General features: G+C 45.9%; 1 protein-coding gene across 1 annotated transcript in view; it reads right to left on the reverse strand.

Annotated features, from left to right (window-relative positions):
- The window catches only part of rnaset2l (ribonuclease T2, like), a 58282-nt gene that overhangs the window by 16316 nt on the left and 14143 nt on the right, over positions 1 to 27823 (reverse strand). Inside the window, exons 4-6 of the mRNA XM_085973589.1 lie at positions 26445 to 26509; positions 17144 to 17201; positions 2266 to 2330 (exon numbers count right to left, since the gene is read on the reverse strand). Of these exons, the coding sequence (XP_085829715.1) occupies positions 2266 to 2330; positions 17144 to 17201; positions 26445 to 26509 (188 nt within the window). The remainder of the gene's footprint in view (positions 1 to 2265; positions 2331 to 17143; positions 17202 to 26444; positions 26510 to 27823) is intronic.

A 27823-nucleotide genomic window follows, 5' to 3' on the forward strand; every position in this document is an offset into this window, starting at 1 on the left:
AAGTGTCAATTGAAATGCTTTCATTTCTGCTTAGAGTTTCATCAGATTCAGTGGAGGAGTTCATCTCACATTTAACCTCTGATTGCTATGGGCAAGTTATTTCACCAGGGAGCAAAGACGCTGCTGCACAGTGGGGGGAATTCACTTATTCTTCATTATCAGGTTTCCAGCTGACACAAGATAAATGACATCATATATTGATCTGCTCTTCTGTTGGAGGCAACCGAATAAATTTTCAGTTGTAGATCTTGAGATGGACTAAAAAAGTAACATTTGAAGCTCAGAAATGAACATTGGAATGGGATGGTTCAGAAAGGTGAGAAAATGGTTTAAACTTGTTGAGGAATGAAGGTTAGAATTGATATAACGGAATACTAGTCAATCTCCTGGGGCATTGCATATAGGGAGTTAAAGGCTGGATTTTCTCAATGGAGACAAATTGGAGGCGGGACTGCTGCTTGTCGGGTCAATGTCCCGCCTCCATCATCTTCTGACCAACCAGAGGGATTTTCCCCTGATTGACCTTGTTAAGCCCGCCCTGCGGACTCAGCAGGCCAATTACGGGGGAAGTCGCTGACAGAGCACGTCAACGTCTGACGTGCTATCTGTCAAGAATTCTTGAAAGAAGAAATGTCAGTGTTTGACAGCTCTGTGAAGTTGTCAAACACTGACATTCTCTGTAGTTCGATGAGCCCTTGTGTTCAGGATTCATCAAACCTTTCAACTTTGTAGATTTCAGATGACTGTTGGGTCGGAGGATCCAACAGCCAGTCTGTGAAATCGACAAGGAAGATGTCGTTCTCCCGATCCAGGGTGGATGAAGACTGTAGGCAGAAAACAAGATAAGTGAACATTTTTCACCTTGCATACGTACCACTCCACACTTGCACCCATCACTCACCTCTACATCTTACTTTCAGGCCCCTCCGACCCCCGCAGACCTCCTCCACGTCTCCTGCGACCCGGCGGGGTTCTCTGAGGTCGGGAAGCCTTCACCCGAGAAGGTAAAATGGCACTAATCCTTTTTTCTGCATGTTAACTACCTGTTAACAGGCAGTTAAAAGGATTTAATCCATTTCCCGCCTCCAGGAGACAGGACCTGAAGCAGCACACCTTCCCGCCTCCTGGCAAAAGGTCACGGAGGCGGGATTGGGGTGGGGGGGTGGGGGTTTGCCACCCGCCCCCCTTTCTGCTACTTTACTGGCAGTCCTGCCTCCATACCCGCCTCCTCGGGGCTGAGAAAATCCAGCCCCTGAAGTGTAGTTTTTAGGTGAAGCAGAGTTATATGATGGGAGATAATGGCCAATGTTATTCTGTCCTGATTTTAAAGTCAGACATTCTGTCCTGATTTTTATATTTCCACTGGCAGAAGGGTGTAATTGCAGTATCTCAAGTTTACATAGACAATTCCCATTCTAAATGTGGATGTAGGAATTTATCATGGGAAAAGTTGACAGGAATTGCATGGAGATATATTTTATATTTTTTATATATTGAAATATTAGATAGAAATAATGTAATAATAAAAGGCAAGAGAGGAGAAAGGGAGGCTGAATAGAAGTAGAGTACAAAAATCATTAAAAAAGAAAATAGTAAGTTTAACTATTTAGGTCAATATATTGCAGTAATAGTTTGAGTAGCTTTATCACGAATAATGATGTTTCTTTTAGCATCACAGCGGACAAGCTAAAAAATAACTGGTCCAGGGAGATTTGAATTTTCTGAATCTGTGAGCATCTTAAGGGCCTAGATCTAATTAATATTCAGTTGCAGTAATAGAAGATAAACCACTCACATTATACTGTCGTTTGAGACCAGGATTTTTATTTCCTCCAAAATCTCTTGGTTCACATTGCATAGCTTCTAATGAATGGGGGGGGGGGGGGAATGCAACACTTGACAATTTGAGAGTTATCAGTAAGAACAATGAAGTTTATTTATAGTTTATTTTTTTTCTCCCTTCTGTTTTTGAGGCGACTGCGCTACACAACATTAGACGGCCAAGCAGGCAAGTAGGCGCCTTGCTCCCAGGATTGTCAGTGATGCTCTGTAATCGCCCCATGGGAGATGTGCACGAGCTTCACAAAAGAAGTCACCTTCTGATTTTCCATTCTCCCCAATGTTCTATCTAGAGTCCCATCTCCAGTGAATGTCTTCCTGATCATATATGTTCAGCCAGCAATTGAGAAATCACTCTGTGGGAGTCAGATTAGAGCTCGTAAAAGTACTCTTGCTGTAATTAACAGTATGGTGCACACCACTTACCAAAACGCGAAAGTATCAGTTTTGATTAGACTTGGCCAGTAATGGTACAAGTCATCCTGAAGATCCTGAAACACAAGTAACAAAAGAACTGAAAAGTTAAATGAAAAGCAGCAGCAGGTTTTCGTTATTTAAAATTTTTTAAACACTTATTGATGCCGACAATAAAATCTCAATGCTACGACAAAAGCTCTTTAAGAATTGATCAAAACTTTAAACTTTTTGGCCCAGAAGTACAGAGAAGGAGCGAATAAAATAAAATTGGGATGAGAGAAAAGTTCTATTTTATCCTGTCCCTTTTTGGGCTTTGGAATGAGGCCTTGTGTTACATTTTTGACATATCATAGAAGTTTATGGCCCAGAAGGAGGCCATTCGGCCCACCGTGTCTGTGCCGGCCGAAAAAGAGCTCTCCAGTCTAATCCCACTTTCCAGCTCTTGGTCCGTAGCCCTGTGGGTTACAGCACTTAAAGTGTATATCCAAGTACTTTTTAAATGTGATGAGGGTTTCTGCCTCTACCACCCTTTCAGGCAGTGAGTTCCAGACCCCCACCACCCTCTGGGTGAAAAAATTCTCCTCAACTCCCCTCTAATCCTTCTACCAATTACTTTAAACCTATGCCCCCCTATTTAATGACCCCTCTGCTAAGGGAAATAGGTCCTTCCTAGCCACTCTGTCTCAGCCCCGCATAATTTTATACACCTCAATTAAATCTCCCCTCAGCCTCCTCTGTGCCAAGGAAACAACCCCAGCCTATTCAATCTTTCCTTATAGCTAAAATTCTCCAGTCTTGGAAATAGATTCAAATTTAGAAATTCCACTATTTTTATTATTATGAACAAAATAATAATGTGTTAAAAAGAAACATTACCATGAGGGCGAAGAAGTACTTTCAGTCGAAGAGTATTTCTCCCAGAAACACTACTCAGGAAAGAAAATATTGACAGGATTTCCTTCCTGCAGAGATGTTCCATTGTTGTAGGAGTGAAAAAGCAGCTCATGGACACATGCCAAGTCAAGGCAGATTAGTATTTCCCCAATAATGGCTGCTTTATACATTCATTTCAAACTTTACCCCTGGCATCAAAGGTTCTGTTATGGATACAGCACTCGGCATGTCACCACTTGTCAGAGTCAAGGTCACCTTGGGAATAACTATCTGTGGGCATTTTACCTCAACAAAATAATACTTCTCACCAAAGTAGACAGTCGCACTCCTTTCTTCGGTCCAGGCTATCTTTTATTCTTTACTGTTCTTTTATCACTTTCTTGATTTGCCTTATATCTAAATTTCATCCCTCAATTGTGCTAGTTATCATCCGTGTTCCTTAGAACAGGTTAATGTACACGTAGATAACATATGAGTGTAGATTTTTCAGTTTGGCGTTTGCTTGACTGAAGTTCGGGCAGAGAGGGGGAAATACCCACTTGACCTTGAGTGCACTGACCCTGCATGTATTTCCAGGGTGAGCCTCATCGACAAACTCTGAGTGTGCAAATGCCTGCGATTGGAAGCTCGCCTGAGTGGCTGAGAAATCAGATGCAGCTACAGGATTCCAAGGCTTGCAACAGCTTAAGGGACAGTCATTTTGTCTTGACAGTTTGAAAGACAGAACCCGAGCGGTAGATTTTCCTGGAGCCATCAGGCGGGGTTTCAGGCATGTGGGGGGGGGGGGAAATCCCGATTTCGGGGGTCCCGACACCATCCCACCCAAAACCCGCCTCCACGTAAGTTTCAGGAGAGGCGGGTACCCGCCCCACACTGGGACCCGCCGACCCGAGGCGGGCAGGGATTAGTGCCAATTAACTGCCTGTTAACAGGTAGTTAACAGGCAGTTTTTAGCCTAATCCCTATTTTGAAGGTTGTCGTGTGGGATTCCCAACGGCTCCAAACCACGCCAGGTTAGAGGAGTCGGGCCGTCGGGTTGAAGGACTTGGAGGGGTCGCGATGTTGGTGTTCAGGTGAGTGATGAGTGCATGAGTGCAAAGGTAAGTGTGTTTGGTGTGTGTAAAGAAGTTTAAATTACCTGGACTTACCTTAACAGCCTTTCTTCCTCTAGGTTTCGGGAGTCCATCACTCAGCCGGCACAGAAAGAAGAATGGCTGCGAGCTGTCAAAAGTGACAGCCTTCAGCTTTCATTGCCAGTGACAGTTCTAACTGAGTCTGTGTAGAAGGACTCAGGTTAGAAGTCAGACTGTCAGTGTTTGACAGCTTCAAACAGCTATGAAACACTGATATTTCATCTGTCAAGACCTCTAGACAGATGAAATTTCAGTCTGTGACATCACCTGTTGCCGGGTGGCCCTTAATTGGCCTGCTGAGCCCGCTGGGCGGGCTTAACAAGGGTCAATCAAGGGAAAATCGCGTGGATTGGCCAAACATCGATGTAGGCGGGACTAAAACCCGAAAGTTGTAGTCCCGCCTCCTTCCCGACAGCTTTAGGACAATCGATCCCTTGTTTCACAAAATATGTCTGGAACCAGTTCAGCAATCACAAAACAGCCTGTTTCTCAATTGGGACCAGTGAAATTCTCCTGGCGGAAGTGAACCAGAGGAATGGTGCCCTGTTTGCGACAGAGTGCTATGGGAATCCCTGCTGAGTTGCTCAAGGAGAATGGCATGAGGTGGCTACAGGCATCAGTGTCATAAGCACCATACCATGCACCTGGAAATAATATAACAAGAAGTAATGACTTTACCAGGTCGGTCAGGATAGGACTATTGATATGGTGTGCTTGTCATGTATGACACTTGTAATTACCAACACTTGTGCAGTGTTAAGGTACTTTCACTGTTTATCATAAGCATGCAGCATGCAGCAGGGTACACTTTGTGCCACTATCTTTCCTCTAACAACTGTTCCTTACTCACGTACTCACATGTATTCTCCCATCCAATGCAGCTGCATGATGCCTGTTCATATCGTCACACCTGCTATGAATTGCATGTTTAAACTTAGGTGCCATGGCTTGTCATCTTAATAACTGGAAATTCTCACTTCTTACACTCAGGAGATCATAAAAGAGAGAGAACATGTGTGGCCGAGGACCCCAAAGTCATTCTCGGTAGTATAGTGGTTATGTTACTGGACTAGTAATCCAGCGACATAAGTTCAAATCCCACCATGGCAACTGTGGAATTTAAATTCAGTTAATTAAATAAATCTGGAATTAAAAAGCTAGTATCAGTAATGGTGTCCATGAAACGACTGGATTGTCGTAAAAACCCATCTGGTTCACTAATGTCCTTTAGGGAAGGAAATCTGCCGTCCTTACCTGGTCTGGCCTATATATGACTCCAGACCCACAGCAATGTGGTTGACTCTTAACTGCCCTCTGAAATGGCCCAGCGAGCCACTCAGTTGTAGCAAACTGCTAGGAAAAACAAAACCAGATGGATTACCCGGCATAGACGTAGGCACCGGATTCGGACACAGCAAAGGCACACCCAATTAACCCTGCAAAGTCCTCCTCACTGGGGACTTGTGCCAAAATTGGGAGGGCTGTCCCACAGACAAACTTGCATTTATATAGCACCTTTCACGACCTCAGGACATCCCAAAGCACTTTACAGCCAATGAAGTACATCACTGTTGTAATGTAGAAAACGCAGCAGCCAATTTGCGCACAGCAAGCTCTTACAAATAGCAATGTGATAATGACCAGATAATCTGTTTTTTTTAGTGATGTTGATTAAGGGATAAATGTTAGTCAGGACACCAGGGAGAACTCCCCTGCTCTTCTTCGAAATAGTGCCATAGTATCTTTTATGTCCACCTTAGAAAGCAGACGGGGCCTCGGTTTAATGTCTCATCTCAAAGACGGCACCTCTGACATTGCAGTACTCCCTCAGTGCTGTACTGGAGTGTCAGTCTAGACTTTCATGCTCAAGTCTCTGGAGTGGGACTTGAACCCACAACCTTGTGACTCAGAAGCAAGAGTGCTAACCACTGAGCCACGGCTGACACACATCAGCCTGACATAATCATACTCACAGAATCATACCTATCAGCCAACGTCCCAGACTCCTCCATCACTATTCCTGGGTATGTCCTGTCATACCAGCAGGACCGACCTACCAGAGGTGGTGGCACAGTGGTATATAGTCGGGAGGGAGTTGCCCTGGAAGTCCTCGACATCCCCATGAAATCTCATGGCATCAGGTCAAACTTGGGTAAGGAAACTTCCTGCTGATTACCACCTACTGCTCTTCCTCAGCTGATGAATCAGTAGTCCTCCATGTTGAACAGCATTTGGAAGAAGCACTGAGGGTAGCAAGGGAACAGAATGTACTCTAGGTGGGAGACTGCAATCTCTATCAGCAAGAGTGGCTCGGTAGCACCACTACTGACCGAGCTGGCCATGTCCTGGGCCTACAACCTACAACCAACAGATCAGATCAAAGCTCTGCAGTCTTGTGACAATCAGTCGCAAATGGTGGTGGACAGTTAAATAACTAACGGGAGGAGGAGGCTTCATGAACATCCCATCCTCAATGATTGCGGAGTTCAGTACGTGAGTGCAAAAGACAAGGCTGAATCGTTTGCAACCATCTTCAGCCAAAAGTGCAGAGTGGATGATCCATCTCCGCTTCCTCCTGAGGCCCCCACCATCACAGAAGCCAGTCTTCAGTCAATTCAATTCACTTCACGTGATAACAAGAAACGGCTGAGCGCACTGGATATAGCAAAGGCTAAGGGCCCCGACAATATCCCAGCTGTAGTGCTGAAGACTTGTGCTCCAGAACTAGCCCGCCTCTAGCCAAGCTGTACAGCTACAACACTGGCATCTACCCGACAAAGTGGACAGTTGCCCAGGTATGTCTTGTCCACAAAAAGCAGGATAAATCCAATCAGGAAAATTACCGCTCCGTCCGCCTACTCTCACTTATCAGCAAAGTAATGGAAGGTGTTGTCGACAGTTCTATTAAGTGGCACTTACTCAACAACAACTTGCTCACCAATGCTCAGTTTAGGTTCCACCAGGACTACTCCGCTCCAGACCTCATTACAGCCTTGGTCCAAACATGGACAAAAGAGCTGAATTCCAGAGGTGAGTGAGAGTGACTGTCCTTGACATCAAGGCAGCATTTGACGGAGTGTGGCATCAAGGAGCCTTAGTAAAATTGAAGTCACTGGGAATCGGGAAAAACTCCAGTGGCTGGAGTCATACCTAGCACAAAGGAAGATGGTTGTGGTTGTTGGAGGCCAATCATCTCAACCCCCAGGACATCTCTGCAGGAGTTCCTCAGGGCAGTGTCCTAGGCCCAACCACCTTCAGCTGCTTTATCAATGACCTTTCCCTCCATCATAAGGTCAGAAGTGGGGATGTTCACTGATGATTGCAGTGTTCAGTTCCATTCTCAACTCCTCAGATAATGAAGCAGTCTGTGCTCGCGTGCAGCAATTTGCGCCACACAAGTTCCAGGTAATGACCATTTCCAACAAGAGAGAGTCTAGCCACCTCTCCTTGATAGTCAATGGGATTACCATCGCCAAATCCACCACCATCCTGGGGGGTCAACGTTGACCAGAAACTTAACTGAACCAGCCACATAAATACTGTAGTACAAGAGCAGATCAGAGGCTGGGTATTCTGCAGTGAGTGACTCACCTCCTGACTCCTCAAAGCCTTTCCACCATCTACAAAACACAAGTCAGGAGTGTGATGGAATATTCTCTACTTGCCTGGATGAGAGCAGCTCCAACAACTCAACACCATCCAGGACAAAGCAGCCCGCTTGATTGGCACCTTATTCACCACCTTAAACATTCACTCCCTCCACCGCCGGCGTACCATGGCTGCAGTGTGTACCATCTACAAGATGCACTGCAGCAACTCGCCAAGACTTCTTTGACAGCACCTCCCAAACATGCGACTTCTACCGCCTAGAAGGACAAGGGCAGCATGCGCATGGGAACACCATCACCTCCAGGTTCCCCTCCAGGTTACACACCACCCTGACTTGGAAATATATCGGTCGTTCCTTCATCATTGCTGGGTCAAAATCCTGAAACTCCCTCCCAGCACTCAGGGTGTACCTTCACCTCACGGATTGCAGCGGTTCAAGAAGGCGGCTCAGGAACACGTTCTTGAGGGCAGTTAGGGATAGGCAATAAATGTTGGCTTTGCCAGCGACACCCACATCCCATGAATAAATAAAAAAATCCAGATAAGCAGGAAGCACTTGAAATCCTTGGAAGGAAGCTATGGATAGCTCTAGGGGTGGGGAAATGGAAGGATTGCTGCGAACTCAGGGTTTATGATAATATTCTCCTGCTCCTCCTTGTCCTCTGATTGTATCATTCACTCACTGACAACAAAGCTTACACTGAATGATTTGACCAACTACTGAAAGCTATATGTGAAGGCTTCTCATAAGGATACCATGATGACCACTGTTCCTCCTCTCTCTCTAGGTTTGCTGAAGGAAGCCTTTCAATAAATTTTGCAACATTGCAATCCACCTTGAAACATAGCATCTCCAAGGATATCTACAGAGCAGCCTTCTATACCAAAGGTAATAAGACCAGTCAGTGCATCTCCCACAACTGCTCAGACTGCTGCCATAGAAGCCTAAGTTCCAAGATGGAACTGGCTTTTACTTCCAGCTTCAACAGGCATGGAGATCACCTGGTGAGAACCATGGAAGAGGCTTTGCTGACCTCACTAATGCAATCAGATCTGCCATCCTGCTGATCACTATCTGCGCGCATTTTACCTCAGTGAAATAATAACCCTCACCAAATTATGAAGTTGCATTCCTTTCAGTGACCACGGTGAGGTAGTTACCAGCTGCAGAGGCCTGGCTGAAATAGGCATGGATGATGGTGCTATTTCACAGGATGGCTGCCATTCCCCATCAATATCTGCACATGTCCCATACAGCTGTAGAAATGGTGGAGCCTGCACCTGGCCCATCTCAGGATACAGCTGCCATGGTAAGGGCCACCTCAATCCCAAGAGGCTGTTATAGGCATATGGCAACCAGATGCCTCCTGCACCCTTCCTACATTAGCACCAATTTTAGACACAAAAGTAAGTTCAAGGACACGTACATCACACACTGCCACCAAAAATGAAGCACATTGGAAGCATTCACACATATTACATGTAAGGCTATTAAAAAAAATTGGTGACTGATGTAGTTTGTGTAGAGAGTGTTGTTGGAAAGGTTTCAGAATTTTCATCGGGTGGCAGGATTGGGAGATTTCAGAGTTGCTTGAAATATTTAAGGCACTGAAGGGGAAAGCATATTTGTGGTGGGCATGCAGAAGAGGTAGTAATGACTCTTAGTGCAGTGGTACATTTCCAATTTGAAAGAAGATCTCCTGTATGACATCTTTGCTGAATGGCTGTTAAAGGCACAACAGGTTCTCTTCAGCCACCTGCTCTTCTTGGTAGTTCCCTTGCTGATTTTGCTGCCCTTCCTCCTCTGGTCTTCTATGATTATGACTCTTTGTAGGACAAAGTTATGCATCAAGCAGCAATCTTACCACAGTTCTGATGAAAGAACATCGACCTGAAATGTTAACTCTGTTTCTCTCACCACAGATGCTGCCTGACCTGCTGAGTGTTTCCAGCGTTTTCTGTTTATAGTCCTTGAAATCTTGCATGGCCTATATTGCAGGAGACCCATCGAAGCACCTGAAGCAGTGCTTTAACACGCCATGGTGCGCTCTATAAATATTCTGGTAGTTGCTTGCATCTTATTATACCTGTTTTCAGCTGATGCCCTTGTATGCTATAGAGGGTAGCCTTGATTGCCCAGGAGCCCCCCACCCCCTCCAAAACTTGCGTCTGTGGATCAAATATTGATGAGATGGTAGACAGCCTTAAAGGAATTGTGCTGCTGTCTCAGAAGCAAGCCTTGATCTGCATAATTTGATGCTGATGGTTGCAAATAAACTAAAATAGCGCACATAAGGCCACAAGGGCGAAATCTATCACCCACAGACCTTCAGGAACCCTGCCACTCCGTAAAATTGCACACAGTCCCTTTATGTTGCTCACGTTCTGCACGGGGAATGAGATGCCAGCTTGAGCAAATAAGGGATTGATCTCGTGCTTTAAGCATCCACGTAGAGCTTATGTTGCAGATGTTCCTAGTGGTATCCTTGAGTGGACCCTACGTTAAATGTGGTTGTTACCTGGTCAACTACTGGCAGTGCTGTGTCTGTTGAGGAATTTGGCTGCAGGTTGTCTTAGAGCGTGCAGCACAACTCTGTCATGGCCTCCCTTATAAATCCAAGCCACGAAGAGTCTGCTTCTCTGATAAAGCAAGATATGTGGACATGTGCCTTTAGATTCTGTGATGGCGGTACTGGCAGGTGGGAGCATATGAACATATGAAAAAACTTAGGAAAAGACCAGCTGTTCCACTGAGTCGTTTCCACCCTGACATATCATCACTTCCCTCTGAACTCCAACTCTCAATGACCTGCCTACCTTCGATATATTTGCCACTCTTAGAAACTTGTCCTGTTCCCAATGAAATGCTTGAAGTGAATCCGCACTCACCGAAAATGCTGGCAACTTATTCCAGAAGTCAGTAACTGCAAAAAGAAGTACCTCCCAACATCTAACCTAGACCTGTGCTTTCCTAACTTATTGTTATGTTCCATGGTCCTCTCTTAACCATCTAGCTTGAATAGCTTATTCACTTGCACGGAGTCTAAACCTTTTATTATTTGAAAGACTTCAGCCATGTCTCTTCAAAATAGAAACTGGTGCAGCCTGGACTGCCGGATATCCCCAGTTGGTCCTTATTTTCCCTCTAGAAATCACAAGGAGAATTTCCATGGGGAACCCCAATGTGGTACTGTTATTTACAATCGTATAAATATAGCAGTGGCCCAACAATTGCCATAAAGTGGACAGAGGAAATAGACAAAATAAAAGCGTTATTCTAGAACTGTTAACATTATGACAGGAAATTGCCTCAGAACTGTTCCCGCTCTGCCACCTTAACTACGCTGGAAGTGTGATGGAAACCTCGTTTAGGCGAGTAAACAGGGTTTTCACCACACTTCCGGCTAAATTACAGCGGTGAATTGGGAGCAACTCCGAGGAAATGATTCTTTACAAGCACTTCCATCAACAGTTCAGATCGCAGCAGCCCTGCCTGGACACCCCTTTTAAAGGGGCAGGTAGACACATTTCTGATATCCCAGTAAGAACGTTGGGAAATTGGGTAAAGGACATTAATGCATCACTGTGGCCTCATCTAAATAAAGGAGCAGACAGACTGGTGGGCGGCTCTCACACCTTAATAGTGCAAAATTGAATGAGGCACTAGACGGAGAACTGATACGACAGACCTCTGACCCAAGCTTCAGTCGGTTTGGCCCAATTTATTCCCATTTATTGCACGAAATTTACCCGACAATCTAGGTTATGGAGTGAATCCACTTATGCTAAGACTGATTTCTTTCCTGAAACTAATTCATCTAATTTGTACACTGTCTACTAGTTGAATGGTTAATTTTTTCACAGCTTTCTCCCTTATCAGTAATTCTGATGTGTGATAAATTTTATTTTCAAAACCTTGTTCACACCCATTATGTACTTACACTGATAAATTTTGTATATTGGACATTTTGAACCTAGTTTGATCCCCAACGATATGATGTGATATATTCACTGCTAAATCTCTTGGGAAGCATTTTCAAGTGACAAAAATATGCTTCACTTTACTTTCAGACATCTGCCAAACTAAGATCCTGTAAATTAATATTTGTGGTTCCATAATTCAGAGTATTCCGATGTCAATACAGAACTTCAACTTCTCACAACACAGAGCTAAGGACACTGGGGACATGGTGTGGTAAACCACTGTAGTTCACTGTGTTCACTTGTTGTTGTTGTTGTTGTCGTTCACTCTTGTTTAACTGTTATGTCTGACTATGCCTCAGCTGACTCCGCCCTCGGCTACCGAGTATAAGGACGGCCGCATGGCAGCTCCAGGCATTCGGTCATCCACTAGAGGCATAGTCCTGATCTGTCTGAAGTGCAATTCAGTAGTTAATAAAAGCCTGTCGTTCTGAACTCTGCTCAGCCTCTTATTAGAATTGATAGCGCATCAATTTTATTAACTACTGAAAAAAAAAAAATAATAATAATAACGATGCTGCAGATACTTAAGATCAAGTGCCTGGAACTCGACCCGCAAGAACCGGACTCGACTGCTAAGTTCTCGCACTGGCTGAACTGTTTTGAGTCCTTTCTGGCTGCATCCGGCGAGACCGTCGCCGCCGATGCCGACAAGCTCAGGGTGCTGAATTCTAAAGTAAACCACCGAGCTTTTGCCCTTATCCGGGATGCTACGAGCTACCAGGGGGCTATCGACATTTTGAAGGAGCAATACGCACGCCCGGTCAACTATGTTTACGCAAGACATCTCCTGGGGTCCCGCAAACAACAGCCCGGGGAACCCACAGAAGCATACATACGGGCGCTGAAGGAACTCGGCCGAGCCTGCGAATGCAAGCAAGTATCAGCCACGGAACATACGGAGGAGCTCATCCGTGACGCCCTCGTTGCGGGCCTCAGGTCCACTCACACACGGCAGCGACTGCTGGAAAGTAGCAAGCTCGACCTGAAGAAGGCGATTTCACTCACCCTTTCGTTGGACGTAGCCCACCGGAACATGGAGGCCTACTCCCCGGACCGCGCGGCCGCCTCATGGATGCCGCAGCCGCCGCCATCTTGGGACGCGGCGCCGCCACGGGCCCCGGCCTCAACTGCTGCAGCGATGTCCCGCCCGAGCCAGAAATGTTATTTCTGTGGCCAAACCAAACACCCCAGGGCGCGCTGCCCGGCGAAAAACGCGGTCTGCTCTGCCTGCGGTAAGAAGGGACACTACGCTGGCGTCTGCAGAAGTCAGAAGACCCCTACCTCCAGCAGCGCCGCGTGCGATTCGTGGGAGCGGCCATCTTGCCTTCCTCCAGCCTCGTGGGGATCGGGATCGTCATGGGCGCCGCCATTTTGTCCTTCTTCTCCGACGCCGCCATTTTGCCAACGGGCCCCCGACTCACCCACCGCCGCCTCACCGGGGTTCTACAGCGACGCTCCCGACTCCACAGCGGCCTCCATTACGCTGGATCAATCCAGACCCCATCAGCTAGCCAGGTCCACGATGGACATCCAGGTAAATGGCCGCGCCACAACTTGCCTTTTTGATTCCGGGAGCACGGAGAGCTTCATACACCCTGATACGGTACGGCATTATTCCCTCTCGGTCCGGCCAACGCGCCATCGGATCTCCATGGCCTCAAAATCTCACTCAGCAGACGTCGGCGGCTACTGCGTAGTGACCCTCTCGGTGAAGGGCTCCGTTTATAAAAATGTAAAGCTATTCGTCCTGCCACATCTCTGCGCTGCTGTTCTGCTGGGGTTGGACTTTCATTGTCACTTTAAGAGCGTCACCTTGACATACGGTGGACCTCTTCCCCCGCTCACTGTCTGCAACCAGCAGTTTTTAAATTGCCCGCCGCGCCCCACCTGTAGTCTCTCCACCCTCAAAATCACACCCCCCCCCCTGTTCGCCAACCTCACCCGCGACTGCAAGCCTATCGCCACAAAGAGCAGGCGATACAGCACCGGGGACAGATCCTTCATAAGATCTGAGGTGATGCGGCTCCTGAAAGAGGGGATTATTGAGGATAGTACCAGCCCCTGGCGAGCTCAGGTGGTAGTCGTTAAGACTGGCAACAAGCAGCGCCTGGTCATTGACTACAGCCAGACTATCAACAAGTACACCCAGTTGGACGCATACCCTCTCCCCCGCATAGCCGACATGGTTAATAAGATAGCGCAATATCGCGTTTTCTCGACCATTGACCTCAAGGCAGCATACCACCAAATCCCTATCCGCCCTGAGGACCGCCAGTACACAGCTTTCGAGGCAAACGGCCGTCTTTTTCACATCCTCAGGGTTCCTTTCGGCGTCACCAACGGTGTCTCCGTCTTCCAGAGGGAGATGGACCGGATGGTCGACGAGAATGCGTTACAGGCCACGTTTCCCTACCTGGACAACGTGACCATCTGCGGCCATGACCTGCAGGACCATGACGCCAATCTTGATAAGTTCCTTCGCACGGCCCAACTCCTAAACCTCACGTACAACAAGGAAAAGTGCATATTCCGCACAGCCCGCCTCGCTATCCTTGGTTGCGTGGTGGAACACGGAGTCATCGGCCCTGACCCTGACCGGATGCGCCCATTGATGGAACTTCCCCTGCCCCACTGTCTCAAGGCCCTCAAAAGGTGCCTGGGCTTCTTTTCCTATTACGCCCAGTGGGTCCCTCATTATGCGGACAAAGCCCGTCCACTTATCAAGTCCACTTCCTTCCCCCTGACGGCGGAGGCCCGCTCAGCCTTTCACCGTATAAAAGACGACATTGCCAAGGCCACCATGCACTCGGTAGACGAGTCCATCCCCTTCCAGGTGGAGAGCGATGCATCCGACTTTGCCCTGGCCGCTACCCTTAACCAGGCGGGAAGACCCGTGGCCTTCTTTTCACGAACCCTCCAGGGCTCTGAACTCAGACACTCCTCTGTGGAAAAGGAGGCCCAGGCCATTGTGGAGGCGGTGCGCCACTGGCGGCACTACCTGGCTGGAAAACGATTTACCCTGCTTACTGACCAACGTTCAGTCGCTTTCATGTTCAACAACAAGCAGAGGGGCAAAATCAAAAATGACAAGATTTTGAGGTGGAGAATTGAACTTTCCACCTACAATTACGACATCTTGTACCGGCCCGGGAAACTCAACGAACCCTCAGATGCTCTATCGCGAGGCACATGCGCCACCGCGCAGATCGATAGACTACGGGGCCTCCACAACGACCTCTGCCACCCGGGGGTCACCAGGTTCTTCCATTTCATTAAAGGCCGCAACCTGCCTTACTCCATCGAGGAGGTCAGGACCATGACCAGGAGCTGCCCAGTCTGTGCAGAGTGCAAGCCGCGCTTCTATACGCCTGACAGAGCAAACCTGATCAAGGCCACCCGCCCTTTTGAGCGCCTGAGTGTCGACTTTAAAGGGCCCCTCCCCTCCTCTGACCGTAATGTGTACTTCCTCAACATAGTTGAGTACTCCCGTTTCCCTTTCGCCATCCCCTGCCCGGACACGACCACCGCTACGGTCATTAAATGCCTGCACAACCTCTTTGCTCTGTTCAGTTTTCCCAGCTATATTCATAGCGACCGGGGCTCGTCCTTCATGAGCGACGAACTCCGTCAGTACCTGCTCATGAGAGGCATTGCCTCAAGCCGGACCACCAGCTACAACCCCCGGGGGAACGGACAGGTTGAAAGAGAAAACGCGACGGTTTGGAAGGCGGCCCTCCTAGCCTTAAAATCTAGGGGCCTTCCGACCTCCCGTTGGCAGGATGTCCTACCTGATGCGCTCCACTCCATCCGGTCACTGCTGTGTACGGCCACCAACGCCACCCCCCATGAGCGAATGTTCGTTTTTCCCCGGAGGTCCACATCCGGTACCTCACTACCACACTGGCTGACGTCCCCAGGGCCCGTCCTGCTGAGGAAGCATGTAAGGTCCCACAAAACGGCTCCCCTGGTAGAGAAGGTTCACCTCCTCCATGCCAACCCCCAGTACGCCTACGTGGCATACTCGGACGGGCGGGAGGATACAGTCTCCATTAGAGATCTGGCACCCTCGGGGTCCACTGACCCGTCACCATTGCCCTCCACCACGACCCCCTTCGACACGGCCCAAAATTCAGTAGACCAAATTCTCACCCCTATCCATTCCACCCCAGTAGACGGCATACCGCGACCCCAGGACCAGCCGGAGTCCACTCGCCCACCCAACACCAAAGGGGACGATACACCGGTGCCCGACCCCGCTCAAGACGCGTCGTTGGAAGCTGTAACATCGCAACCGTCGCCACGAAGATCTCGACGGCAAACGAGGCCGCCCGACAGACTCGCCTACTCGAACTTTTGATACACTTCACCCCGCCGGACTTAATTTTAAACGAGGGGTGAATGTGGTAAACCACTGTAGTTCACTGTGTTCACTTGTTGTTGTTGTTGTTGTTGTTGTCGTTCACTCTTGTTTAACTGTTATGTCTGACTATGCCTCAGCTGACTCCGCCCTCGGCTACCGAGTATAAGGACGGCCGCATGGCAGCTCCAGGCATTCGGTCATCCACTAGAGGCATAGTCCTGATCTGTCTGAAGTGCAATTCAGTAGTTAATAAAAGCCTGTCGTTCTGAACTCTGCTCAGCCTCTCATTAGAATTGATAGCGCATCACATGGGTCATGCTACTTCCTGTTTTCACTCAGTTTATTTTTCACTAGAATGTTAGTAAATATTAAAAGACTTGCATTTCTACAGCACCTTTCACGACCACCGGACGTCCCAAAGCGCTATACAGCCAATGAAGTACTTTTTTTTTTGAAGTGACTACACTGTTGTAATGTAGGAAACGCAGCAGCCAATTTGTGCACAGCAAGCTCCCACAAACAGCAATGTGATAATGACCTGTTTTAGTGATGTTGATTGAGGGATAAATATTGGCCTGGACACCGAGGAGAACTCCTGAAAAATAGTGCCATGGGTTCTTTTACATCCACCTGAGAGAGCAGACGGGGCCTCGGTTTAATGTCTCCTCAGGACTGCACTGGATTTTTGTGCTCAAGTCTCTGGTGCGGGACTTGAACCCACAACTTTCTGAGTCAGAGGCGAGGGTGCTACCAACTGAGCCACAGCTGACACTATTAAATGATTTATTCTGTTTAAATAATTCAGTCATTTTTTTACTGTTGTGATGTTTGGCATGGCACTGTATGACGATATTCAGAATTGAAACAAGAAAGTGACGAAGTGCTTTATTTGACTATTTTCACTTACATCAATGTCCTCTTCAGTTAACACCCATGAGTCATTGCAGAACTGTTTCCCATCTGGCCTGGAAGTAAATACAAACAATATTTAGTTCTTATCATCTATGGATTCTAGTTCAGTCCAACTAATCTAACGAACTCATTCAATTCGATCCAATCCATTCAATCTATCTGGAACATCTAATCGAATTACGTGTCCAACCCACTCAATTTGTCTATTCCAAACACATCCACCCAGTTCAGTCGAAGCCAATTAATTACTAACCAACCCGTTCTATTCAAATATACATAGAAAACCTTATTACATGATTATTACAAAACCATAGCAATTTTCCTAACCAAAATATTTTTTATTTGTTCCTCACAGCGCCAGAGACCCGGGTTCGAATCCGGCCTCGGGTGACTGTCTGTGTGGAGTTTGCACATTCTCCCCGTGTTTGCGTGGGTTTTCTCCGGGTGCTCCGGTTTCCTCCCACAGTCCAAAGATGTGCGGGTTAGGTTGATTGGCTATGATAAATTGACCCTTAGTGTTAGGGGGATTAAATACGTGGGGTTACGGGGATAGGGTGGGATATGTGTTGGTGTAGGGGTTACGGGGGTCGGGTGGGATATGTGTCGGTGCAGGCTTGATGGGCCGAAATGGCCTCTATCTGCACTGTGGGGTTTCTGTGATTTCTGATAAATGTACTAATTCTTCCAGGATTAAGGTTCCACAGGTGCTAGCAGTCCTCTGATACCTTGCCCATGTGGCCCTTCTTTGGGGATGAAATTACACAGAAAGTGTTGGCAGACGATTCGACTCTTGAGGGGCCCAGTAGACTTCAACCAATATCCACACACATATCGCTCACAGTTGCAGCTGCTGGATAGTAATCAGGAGTGGGAACCAAGTTGAATTTTCCTCTCCATAGCCTGGGGCCATTTGTAGCCAACCGATTGTTATCCCAGCTAAAACAGCACAGACTGGGACTTGGAACTGGGCCTTTTTTGATGGTCCAGGGTCACTAAACAAAGATCATTACAAGTGGCCCTTTTAGGGCACCACTAATATGGGCTGGTCCAATCAAACTAAAAAGATACCAAAATAAGCATCACGTGCCACCAAAACAAGGATATCTTCCCAACTAAATCAAGATTTTGTTACTGATGTCTACAAGACATTCTATACCCTGTGGTGCCCACCGGTTGCAGAAGGCATTAAATGTACCAGTGGACACCACATGCTCACTTTCCAGGGCCACCTGGGCGTGGATAAGACCGGGGAAGAGAGGCAGGCAACCAGAGCAACCTCGCCACTGGGGACTTGCTCTGGTCTATATAGCGCAGTACCTTACCACACTTGTATACATGCCCATATAAAAGTAAAAAAGAAAAATAAAGACTTGCATTTATATAGCACCTTTCACGACCACCGGACATCCCAAAGCTCTTTACAGCCAATGAAGTACTTTTTGAAGTGTAGTCACTGTTGTAATGTGAGAAACGTGGCAGCCAAATTGTGCACAGCAAGCTCCCACAAGCAGCAATGTGATAATGACCAGATAATCTGTTTTAGTGATGTTGATTGAAGGATAAATATTGGCCGGGACACCGGGGAGAACTCCCCTGCTCTTCTTCGAAATAGTGCCGTCGGATCTTTTACACCCACCTGAGAGAGCAGACGGGGCCTCGGTTTAACGTCTCATCTGAAAGACGGCACCTCCAACAGTGCAGCACTCCCTCAGTACTGCACTGGAGTGAGCCTAGATTTTTGTGCTCAAGTCCCTGGAGTAGAACCCACAACCTTCTGACTCGGAGGCAAGGGTGCTACACACTTTATACAGAATATAATATTGGCCCAGAAATTCCGGTCGGAGGTTTCCCGCGGGCGTAAGCCCCCGACCTGCCCAAACGAACCGCGCTGACTGTAATGCTCTGGGCTGGCATAGAATTCCGTTGATGTGCCTCCTCAAACTGCCGGTGTGCAGGGCATGCGTATCCCAGGGGTGCAGCTAGTTCGCATCATCCCTGGGATCATGTGGGCCATGGGGAGCCAATCGGAGCTGGGAATCTCCATTCATAGATTTGATAAATGTAAGAAGTCACACAACACCAGGTTATAGTCCAACAGTTTTATTTGAAATCATAAGCTTTCGGAGCGCTGCTCCTTCGTCAGGTGAAGTGGAGAAATGCATAAAGACACAGCTTATATAGTCAGAGAATAATGCCAGATGCTTACAGGTAATCTTTCTAACTGCCATTTATCACACCTCGACAGAGAGATAATCACAGCAATCAAAGGTGTGAATGGTGTCCAAACAGGTCAGTCAGGAAAACATTACATCAAAGAACAATGAGGTGGGGTCACAAGGGGTCAAATGTTGCAGATGCTGGGGTCTGTATGAAAAACAAAAAACAGACAAAAAAACATTTTTTTTGCTGGAAATCACAGCAGGTAAGACACACAACAACGCAAAATCGTAGAGCAGAAACTGATAGCCAAGTTCCGCATTCATGAGGACGGCCTCAGCCGGGATCTTGGGTTCATGTCACGCTACATGTAACCCCACCTGACGTAGGGTCATCCAGACTCGAGTCGTCGTTGGCTTGTTCTCTCTACACAGATGCGGCCGGATTATCTCTGCCGAGGTGTGATAAATGGCAGTTAGAAAGATTACCTGTAAGCATCTGGCATTATTCTCTGACTATATAAGCTGTGTCTTTATGCATCTCTCCACTTCACCTGACGAAGGAGCAACGCTCTGAAAGCTTGTGATTTCAAATAAAACTGTTGGACTACAACCTGGTGTTGTGTGACTTCTTACATTTGTCCACCCCAGTCCAACTCCGGCATCTCCACACCATAGATTTGATAGGAAGACCTGTCAAATCTATGAATAGAGACCACCCTCAAAACATAAGTAAAACTTCAAAGTAATTTTTTAAACATCACATTTTTAAAATGTCTATAAATTACATAAATTAACTTTTAAACAAAAATTTAAATTTTTAACAGGGCTAAAAATAAACTTACCTTTCTTTAAAGTATTTTAAAATGATAAATAAGTGTTAAAAAAATGTATTTTACTGATATCACCTCTTACCTTGTTAAACCTCGAAAAAAACAGAAGTTCCAGGCGTACGCGCTGCCTCTCTGACGCAGGCATTTGACCGGCGAACCCCTTTCTTCAGAGAACGGAAGTTCCGGTTTCCAGCGCATGTGCAGTGCATATGTGAAACCGGCACTTCCGTTGGCCCTATGGGTGAGTACACAGCGCGTACACACCCGTAGGGAACGGAATTTCGGGGCCATAAAAGTCATTGTAAATGTTCAATGCTTATTCTTTGCAAAGATAATCTATTGTAGGTAGGGTTGCAAAATTCAGACAATTTTTAAAAGAGGAAACTTTCCATGGGAATTTTGAGTTTTTTTGCACACTGATGGCTTTTGTCTCTAATCCTTATATTATCTTTGTCATCAAAACAGACATACTGTTCCATACAAATAAAAACGGGCTTTCAAAACTTTATTTAGGTTATAATTTTGAACTTTATTGAACCCCCACAAAAAACCTATCTAAAATAAAATAAAAAGAGCATCAGCTTATTTAGCCTGTAATTTGTCCTTATTTTGTCCCTTTGAGTCTTCTACTCATGAGTCTTCTGGGTCTTCTACTCATCATTGCTCCTCCTGATTCTCGGACTCTGGCTCTGACGTGTCCATTTCCTCCTCTGTGTCAGTGTCTAGCTGTGTGGTGGACACTTCTGTATCTGGCTCAATAAGTTGCAGGTTCGCCCGGATAGCCACCAGTTTCTCCACTCTCCTGTTAGTCAGCCTGTTGCGCACCTTTGTATGCGTATTCCCAAAAAGTGACCAGTTTCATTCAGAGGCCGCTGATGAAGGTGGGATTTGGAGTATCACCAATGCAATGGGTGACAGGGTCAGATGCACAAAGTCCCTTCCACCAGGTATGTGCACTGATATACTTGCATGATTCCCATATCCTGTTCCCATTCCAAAGACCTTGCTTGGTAGAGAACTTTACCAGACTTGCCAGAACTTTGCCCACGTCCAGATTGAGGTGGCGTGAGAGGGTAGAAATCACACTGTAAGCACTGTTGATCTGTTCTCCAGAAAGTATTGGTCTCCCAACATGCTGCAGCATGAATCGGCTTGACACAAAATTCTTGACGCGTCTGTATGAATTGAACAATAATTGCCTTCTCCTCTGCTTTGAGCAGCAGGGATGTGGGTAGGGCAATGCTGATTTGTTCTTTTAAATCAGCAAAAAGCCTGAGAACATCTGACAAGACTGCATCATCTCCTTCAATCTGAGCAATTGCAGGTGCTACTGGTGAGAGTAGTTTAAGGCTGCTAACCACTCTCTCCCAAATCACATCATCCAGCAGTATTTTCTTGATGGTGGTTTCCATATCCCCAGACTGGGATATTGCTATTTCTTGCAGTGACTCCTTACCCTCCAGAAGGCTGTTGTACATTATGACACGCCACCCCATCTAGTGTTGCTGGGCAGCTTCAGTGTGGTGTTCTTGTTCTTTGTCGTTTGCTTGGAGTTGTAGGTTGCTGCAACTACCTGTTTTCCCCTGACATACTTAACAACTTGCTTGGCTCTCTTGTACAGTGTTTCTATGGTTCTCAAACCCATGATGTCCTTGAGGAGCAGGTTGAGCCCATGAGCTGCGCACACAATAGACGTAATATGAGGGTAGGCCTCCTCCACTTGAGCCCAAGCAGCCTTCATATTCGCAGCATTGTCAGTAACAACTGCAAAGACCTTTTGTGATGCAAGATTGTTGATGACCGCTTTCTCATCAGCAATGTATGTGCCTGTGTGTCTGTTGTCCTTCGTGCCTGTGCTCTTGAAGAACACTGGGAGAGGAGTGGAGACGATGTAGTTTATGATGCCCTCCCCTCGTACATTTGACCACCCATCTGAGATAACTGCAACACAGTCTGCCATCTCTATCATTTCTTTGAGCTTTCCTTGGACTCTGTTATACTTAGCCTCCAGCAAATAAGTAGACAAAGCATGTCTGGTGGGAGGACAGTATGCAGGGCGAATAACATTGAAAAATCTCTTCCAGTACACATTGGCTGTGAGCATGAGGGGTGAGCCTGTCGCATATACAGCTCGAGCAAGGCACTCATCTGCATTCTTCTGGCTATGGTTATCCATTGTATCAAAGAACCTTTCAAGTGGGCCAGGAGTTGCTGATAAGGAGCCTGATGCTGAATGTGAACCATCATCTTCTTGAATGGAAGCAGAGGAACTCTGGGCTGACTGCTGTGAGCTTTGAGTGAAGTTGTTGCATTTGGATAAATGCTGCTGCATCTTTGTGGCATTCTTTACATATGGCTTTGTACAGTGTTTGCACATGTACAAAGTCTTTCCATTTTTAATGCCTGGGGTAAAATGCTTCCACATATCCGACGGTAAACGTGGCATTGTTCTATGCAGAGAAATAAAGGGCATTCATCTCTGTGTCGAACTGCAGTCGATCAGGACATTTGCAACAGGGTGAGTACATTTTTCCTGATGCTCCATGTGATGGAAGCATGACCTGTGCACGCACGACGCTACATCACCAATAGAGGGAGCTAATCGCTCATCCAACCAATCAGGACACATTTGTTCACAGTCACACACAAAACTTGTAATTATTAAAACAAGCCAAGTAGAGATAAACATATATTGATTAAGAAATTCCTTAATAATTAAGATTCCATCTCTGTTAGTAATTTTAAGAGGACCTGTGGAAAATAAATGAAAGAAATACAAAAAAAAACAATATTATGCTAGCATGTGCTTTTTTGGGCAAAATTCCCAAGCTAAACTTCCCGTGGAAAATTTCTGGAAATTTACCAGAAACTTTCCACCCCTTCGCAAACCTAATTGTAGATCTTATATAAACTGTGTATGCTGTACTAAAATTATGATTATTTCAAAGAATTAAGTGTACATAGAAACATAGAAGATAGGAGCAGGAGTAGGCCATTCGACCCCTTGAGCCTGTTCCGCCATTTAATGAGATCATGGCTGATCATCCAAATTCAGTACCCTGTCCCTGCTTTCTCCCCATATCCCTTGATCCCTTCAGCCTTAATAAATATATCTAACTCCTTCTTGAATATATTTAATGAATTGGCCTCAACTGCCTTCTGTGGTAGAGAATTCCACAGATTCACCACTCTCTGGGTGAAGAAATTCCTCCTCATCTCTGTCCTAAATGGCTTACCCCTTATCTTTAGATTGTGACCCCTGGTTCTGGACTCCCCGCCATTGGGAACATCCTTCCTGCATCTAGTCTGTCTAGTCCTGTTAGAATTTTATAAGTTTCAATGAGATCCCCTCTCATTCTTCTAAACTCCAGCGAGTATAAGCCCAATCGACCCAATCTCTCGTCATACGTCATTCCTGCCATCCCAGGTATCAGTCTGGTGAATCTTCGCTGCACTCCCTCAATGGCAAGAACATCCTTCCCCAGTTAGGGAACCAAAACTGCACACAATACTCAAGGTGTGGTCTCACCAAGGCTCTGTACAACTGCAGCAAGACATCCTTGCTCCTGTACTCGAATCCTCTCGCTATGAAGGCCAACATACCATTTGCCTTCTTAACCGCATGTTGCACCTGCATGCTTACCTTCAGCGATTGATGCAGAAGGACACCCAGGTCTCGTTGCACTTCCGCTTTTCCCAATCTATTGCCGTTCAGATAATAATCTGTCTTCCTGTTTTTGCCACCAAAGTGGATAACCTCGCATTTATCCACATTATAGTGCATCTGCCATGCATCTGCCCAATCACCCAACCTGTCCAAATCATACTGGAGTTTCTCTGCATCCTCCTCACAGCACACACGCCCACCCAGCTTTGTGTCATCTGCAAACTTGGAGATATTACATCTAGTTCCCTCGTCTAGATCATTAATATATATTGCGAATAGCTGGGGTCCTAGCACCGATCCCTGCAGTACCCCACTAGTCACTGCCTGCCACTCGGAAAAAGACCCGTTTATTCCAACTCTTTGCTTCCTGTTTGCCAACCAGTTCTCTATCCAAGTCAGTACCTTAACCCCAATCCCATGTGCTTTAACTTTGCACGCAAATCTCTTATGCGGGACCTTATCGAAAGCCTCCAGAAAGTCCAAATAAACCACATCTACTGGTTCTCCCTTATCTATTCTATCAGTTACATCCTCAAAAAATTCCAGTAGATTAGTCAAGCATGATTTACCTTTTGTAAATCCATGTTGACTTTGTCCGATCCTGTCACTGTTTTCCAAGTGCTCTGCTATTACATCTTTTATAATGGACTCTAGCATTTTCCCCACTACCGATGTCAGGCTTACCGGTCTGTAATTCCCCGTTTTCTTTACCACCTTTTTTGAATAGTGGGGTTACATTAGTTACCCTCCAATCCATGGGAACTGTTCCAGAGTCTATAGAATTTTGGAAGATGACCAGCAATGCATCTACTATTTCTAGGGCCACTTCCTTAAGTACCCCAGGATGTAGATTATCAGGCCCTGGGGATTTATCGGCCTTCAATCCCATCAATTTCCCTAACACCATTTCCCTACAAATATTGATTTCATTCAATTCCTCCCTCTCATTAGACCCTATGTTCCCCGACATCTCTGGGAGGTTATTTGTGTCCTCCTTAGCGAAGACAGAACCAAAGTATGTATTTAATTGGTCTACCATTTCTTTGTTCCCCATTATAAATTCCCCTGATTCTGACTGCAAGGGACCTACACTTGACTTCACCAATCTTCTTCTCTTCATATATCTATAGAAGCTTTTACAGTCAGTTTTTATGTTCCCTGCAAGCTTACTCTCATATTCTATGTTCCCCCTCTTAATTAATCCCTTTGTCCTCCTTTGCTGAATCCTAAACTGCTCCCAATCCTCAGGTTTGCTGCTTTTTCTGGCTAATTTATATGTCCTCTCCTTGGATCTTATGCTATCCCTAATTTCCCTTGGTAGCCACAGTTGAATCACCTTTTTTGTTTTATTTTTATGCCAAACAGGGATGAACAAATTCGTTAAATGTTTGCCATTGCCTATCCACCGTCAACCCTTTAAGTAACGCTCCTCAATCCATCCTAGCCAACTCGCGCCTCATACCATCGTAGTTTCCTTTATTTAAATTCAGGACCCTAGGCTCTGAGTCAACTACTTCACCCACAGCCGCTGCTCCCTCGCAGGTCCGCTGCTCCCGCTGCTGCCGCTGCAAGTACTGAACTAGAATTTAAACTACAGACGTCACTGGAAGGATGAGATAGGCTCAAAAAGCCGGGTCTGTATACTTTAGCAAAATGTAGACTCTGGGGTGATTTGATCCAGGGTTAAAGAATAATGAAGGGATTAGATTGTGTTCATGTGAACCAATTATTTCAACTGGGTAGGCTAGGGAGGGCCGGGGTCGCGCTTACAAGTTACACAAAAGAAGAACTAGGCTGGATGTTAGGCGGTTTTTATCTTCCCAGAGAATAGTGGACCTGCGGAACAGGATGCTGGCTCCTGCGATGAATGATAATTCGCTGTATTCTTTCAAGAGAGAGCTGGACATGCTTGTAGCTGGGACAGAGATCACCTCGTACCCCTGTGATATAAATCAGGGTCAATGTGATTTCCTGGACTTGCTTCCGTCGCCTAAAGGGGTAGGAGAGGAATTTTCCAGAGTTGTTTCTCTAATTTGGCCTTGGATTTCTGACTGGTTTTCCGACTCTCCTAGTTGATTCTGTGGCTCAGGGTGAGTAGGGTCTGTATCGTGACTCATGGGGCATCATAATTGTGGAACAGGCTAGGGGGTCCAGTGTGTCTTTTTCTGTCTGTCATTTCCTTATGTTGATATGACAGGAGGAGGTTTCAGATTGGCTTGCTGTGCTTAATTTCCTGACACAGGAATTTAAGTTGAAGTTAATTGAATGTACCAACTTTAATAAAGTATTTGTCAATTTCCTCAGGGTTGTTGGTGCTTAAGTTTGTGCTGTAATCTTGTGCCTTTCCATATTTTTGTCGCAAATAGTGGATGTTGGTTACCAAGTGATGCTAATTGTACTGTTATCCCAAAAATATGAATAAATGTCACTGGAATAGTGCTCTTGGCATCCAAACCATAAACGTGAATCTGACTTCCATGTTGGTGTGAGGTAAACACACATGGCTTTTTTGTAATGAGTTGTGTGAAAATATCCTCAATCGGTTTTGCAATATGCCTACAGCAAATTAAACCACTAAGTTCCACAGATACAATAGAATTTCAGCCAGTTAACAGATAGTTAATAGTTCTTTCCAATTACCAGAGTCCATGTATAGTCCATCCCGTCACAACTTTTGGAATCCGACACTTTTGAGCTGAAAAAGTCTAAAGAAATTGACATTTTTTTGTTATTTTTGTTTCTGTATTTTTATTTTTACATCATGATTGCTCAGCTGGTATCCTCACTCAGCTGAATTGGCAAATAATTAGACTGTAGATTTATTTTAAGAGGACATAGTAATAATCTTGTGCCGGATTGTATTACAGAGCACTGGCCTTTCACCTCAGACCCTGGAGTAGGTTTAGAACCACTTTGGAGGGACAATGGTTGGGAGCTACCACTCAGATTTAGGGAGGAAGGTGGGTTGGTAGATCTACCTGTGATATAGCACACGCATTGCTCCATGAAGGTGTTGCAGCACACGCATTGCTCCATGAAGGTGTTGCAGCACACGCATTGCTCCATGAAGGTGTTGCAGCACACTGGTTGTCTATCACACATGGAACACATTGAGGAAGACAGTGTTGATTAAGTACACCTTGGGCACATTTCTATCCAACTGAACAGGATTGCTGAATCAGAAACAGTTGGTTGTACACTATAGTTTTGAAGATAATGATTATTAACCTTTTGTTTTCTGAGAAGGTATTGTTTCTAGTGCTTCCTGCCTGCAAGAGGAAGCACCTTCCGTACTTACAGGAAAGTTAATAACTAATGGACGAGTTCCAATGGGGCAGAGGGCCTTTTTTCATCTCTGACTTTTCTAATGTTTGCAGTATGGCCAACTAAAAATCAGAACCATAATTTAAAATAAAAATTGAGAGAGGATTTGTCACACTATAGATGACCTGCTTTGTATAAAACAAATCACAACTGGATGGACTCTTTAAAAAAAACTATACGAGAAAAAAACCCATTTATTTCCTGTTATATTGACCTTGAGTTAACCTGTAGGGGTTGTTGAGATAAGGAATAGCCAAATAGCTGCCGATTTAGAGAAACTTCTAGAAACAATAATTAGCCTCTAACTGACATGAGGACCTATTTAGACCACTTCCCAAAAGGAAGTACCTGAGCCGTAAAGGGATAACTGGCCAGGTTAGCAGCTGAAGTCCACAACCATGCCCCAGTCTGCAGACCATCCATCGGGAGATTAACTATATCTGTGACCATTTTGGTAAATGTTATTACTGCATAAAGAACTAAAGTTAAGAATAATCAGCTGCAGCCTAACTTGCTGTCTGCCCAGGGCCCAATGTAATCAGCTATTCTGGGAAAAGAGTTAACACACTCTCCCAGTACCTCAAGCTAGTGGCACAAAGGTACAGTTCAAGATGTCGATAGAATAGCTAGTGAGCCGTTAATTCCTAAACAGGGTGTCACTGACAAAGTCCTAGGATTTGGGGGACATTAAACCG

The sequence above is a fragment of the Somniosus microcephalus genome, chromosome 34, assembly GCF_052327205.1.
Source record: "Somniosus microcephalus isolate GS21.2 chromosome 34, FLI_Smic_1.0, whole genome shotgun sequence".
Taxonomy (NCBI): domain Eukaryota; kingdom Metazoa; phylum Chordata; class Chondrichthyes; order Squaliformes; family Somniosidae; genus Somniosus; species Somniosus microcephalus.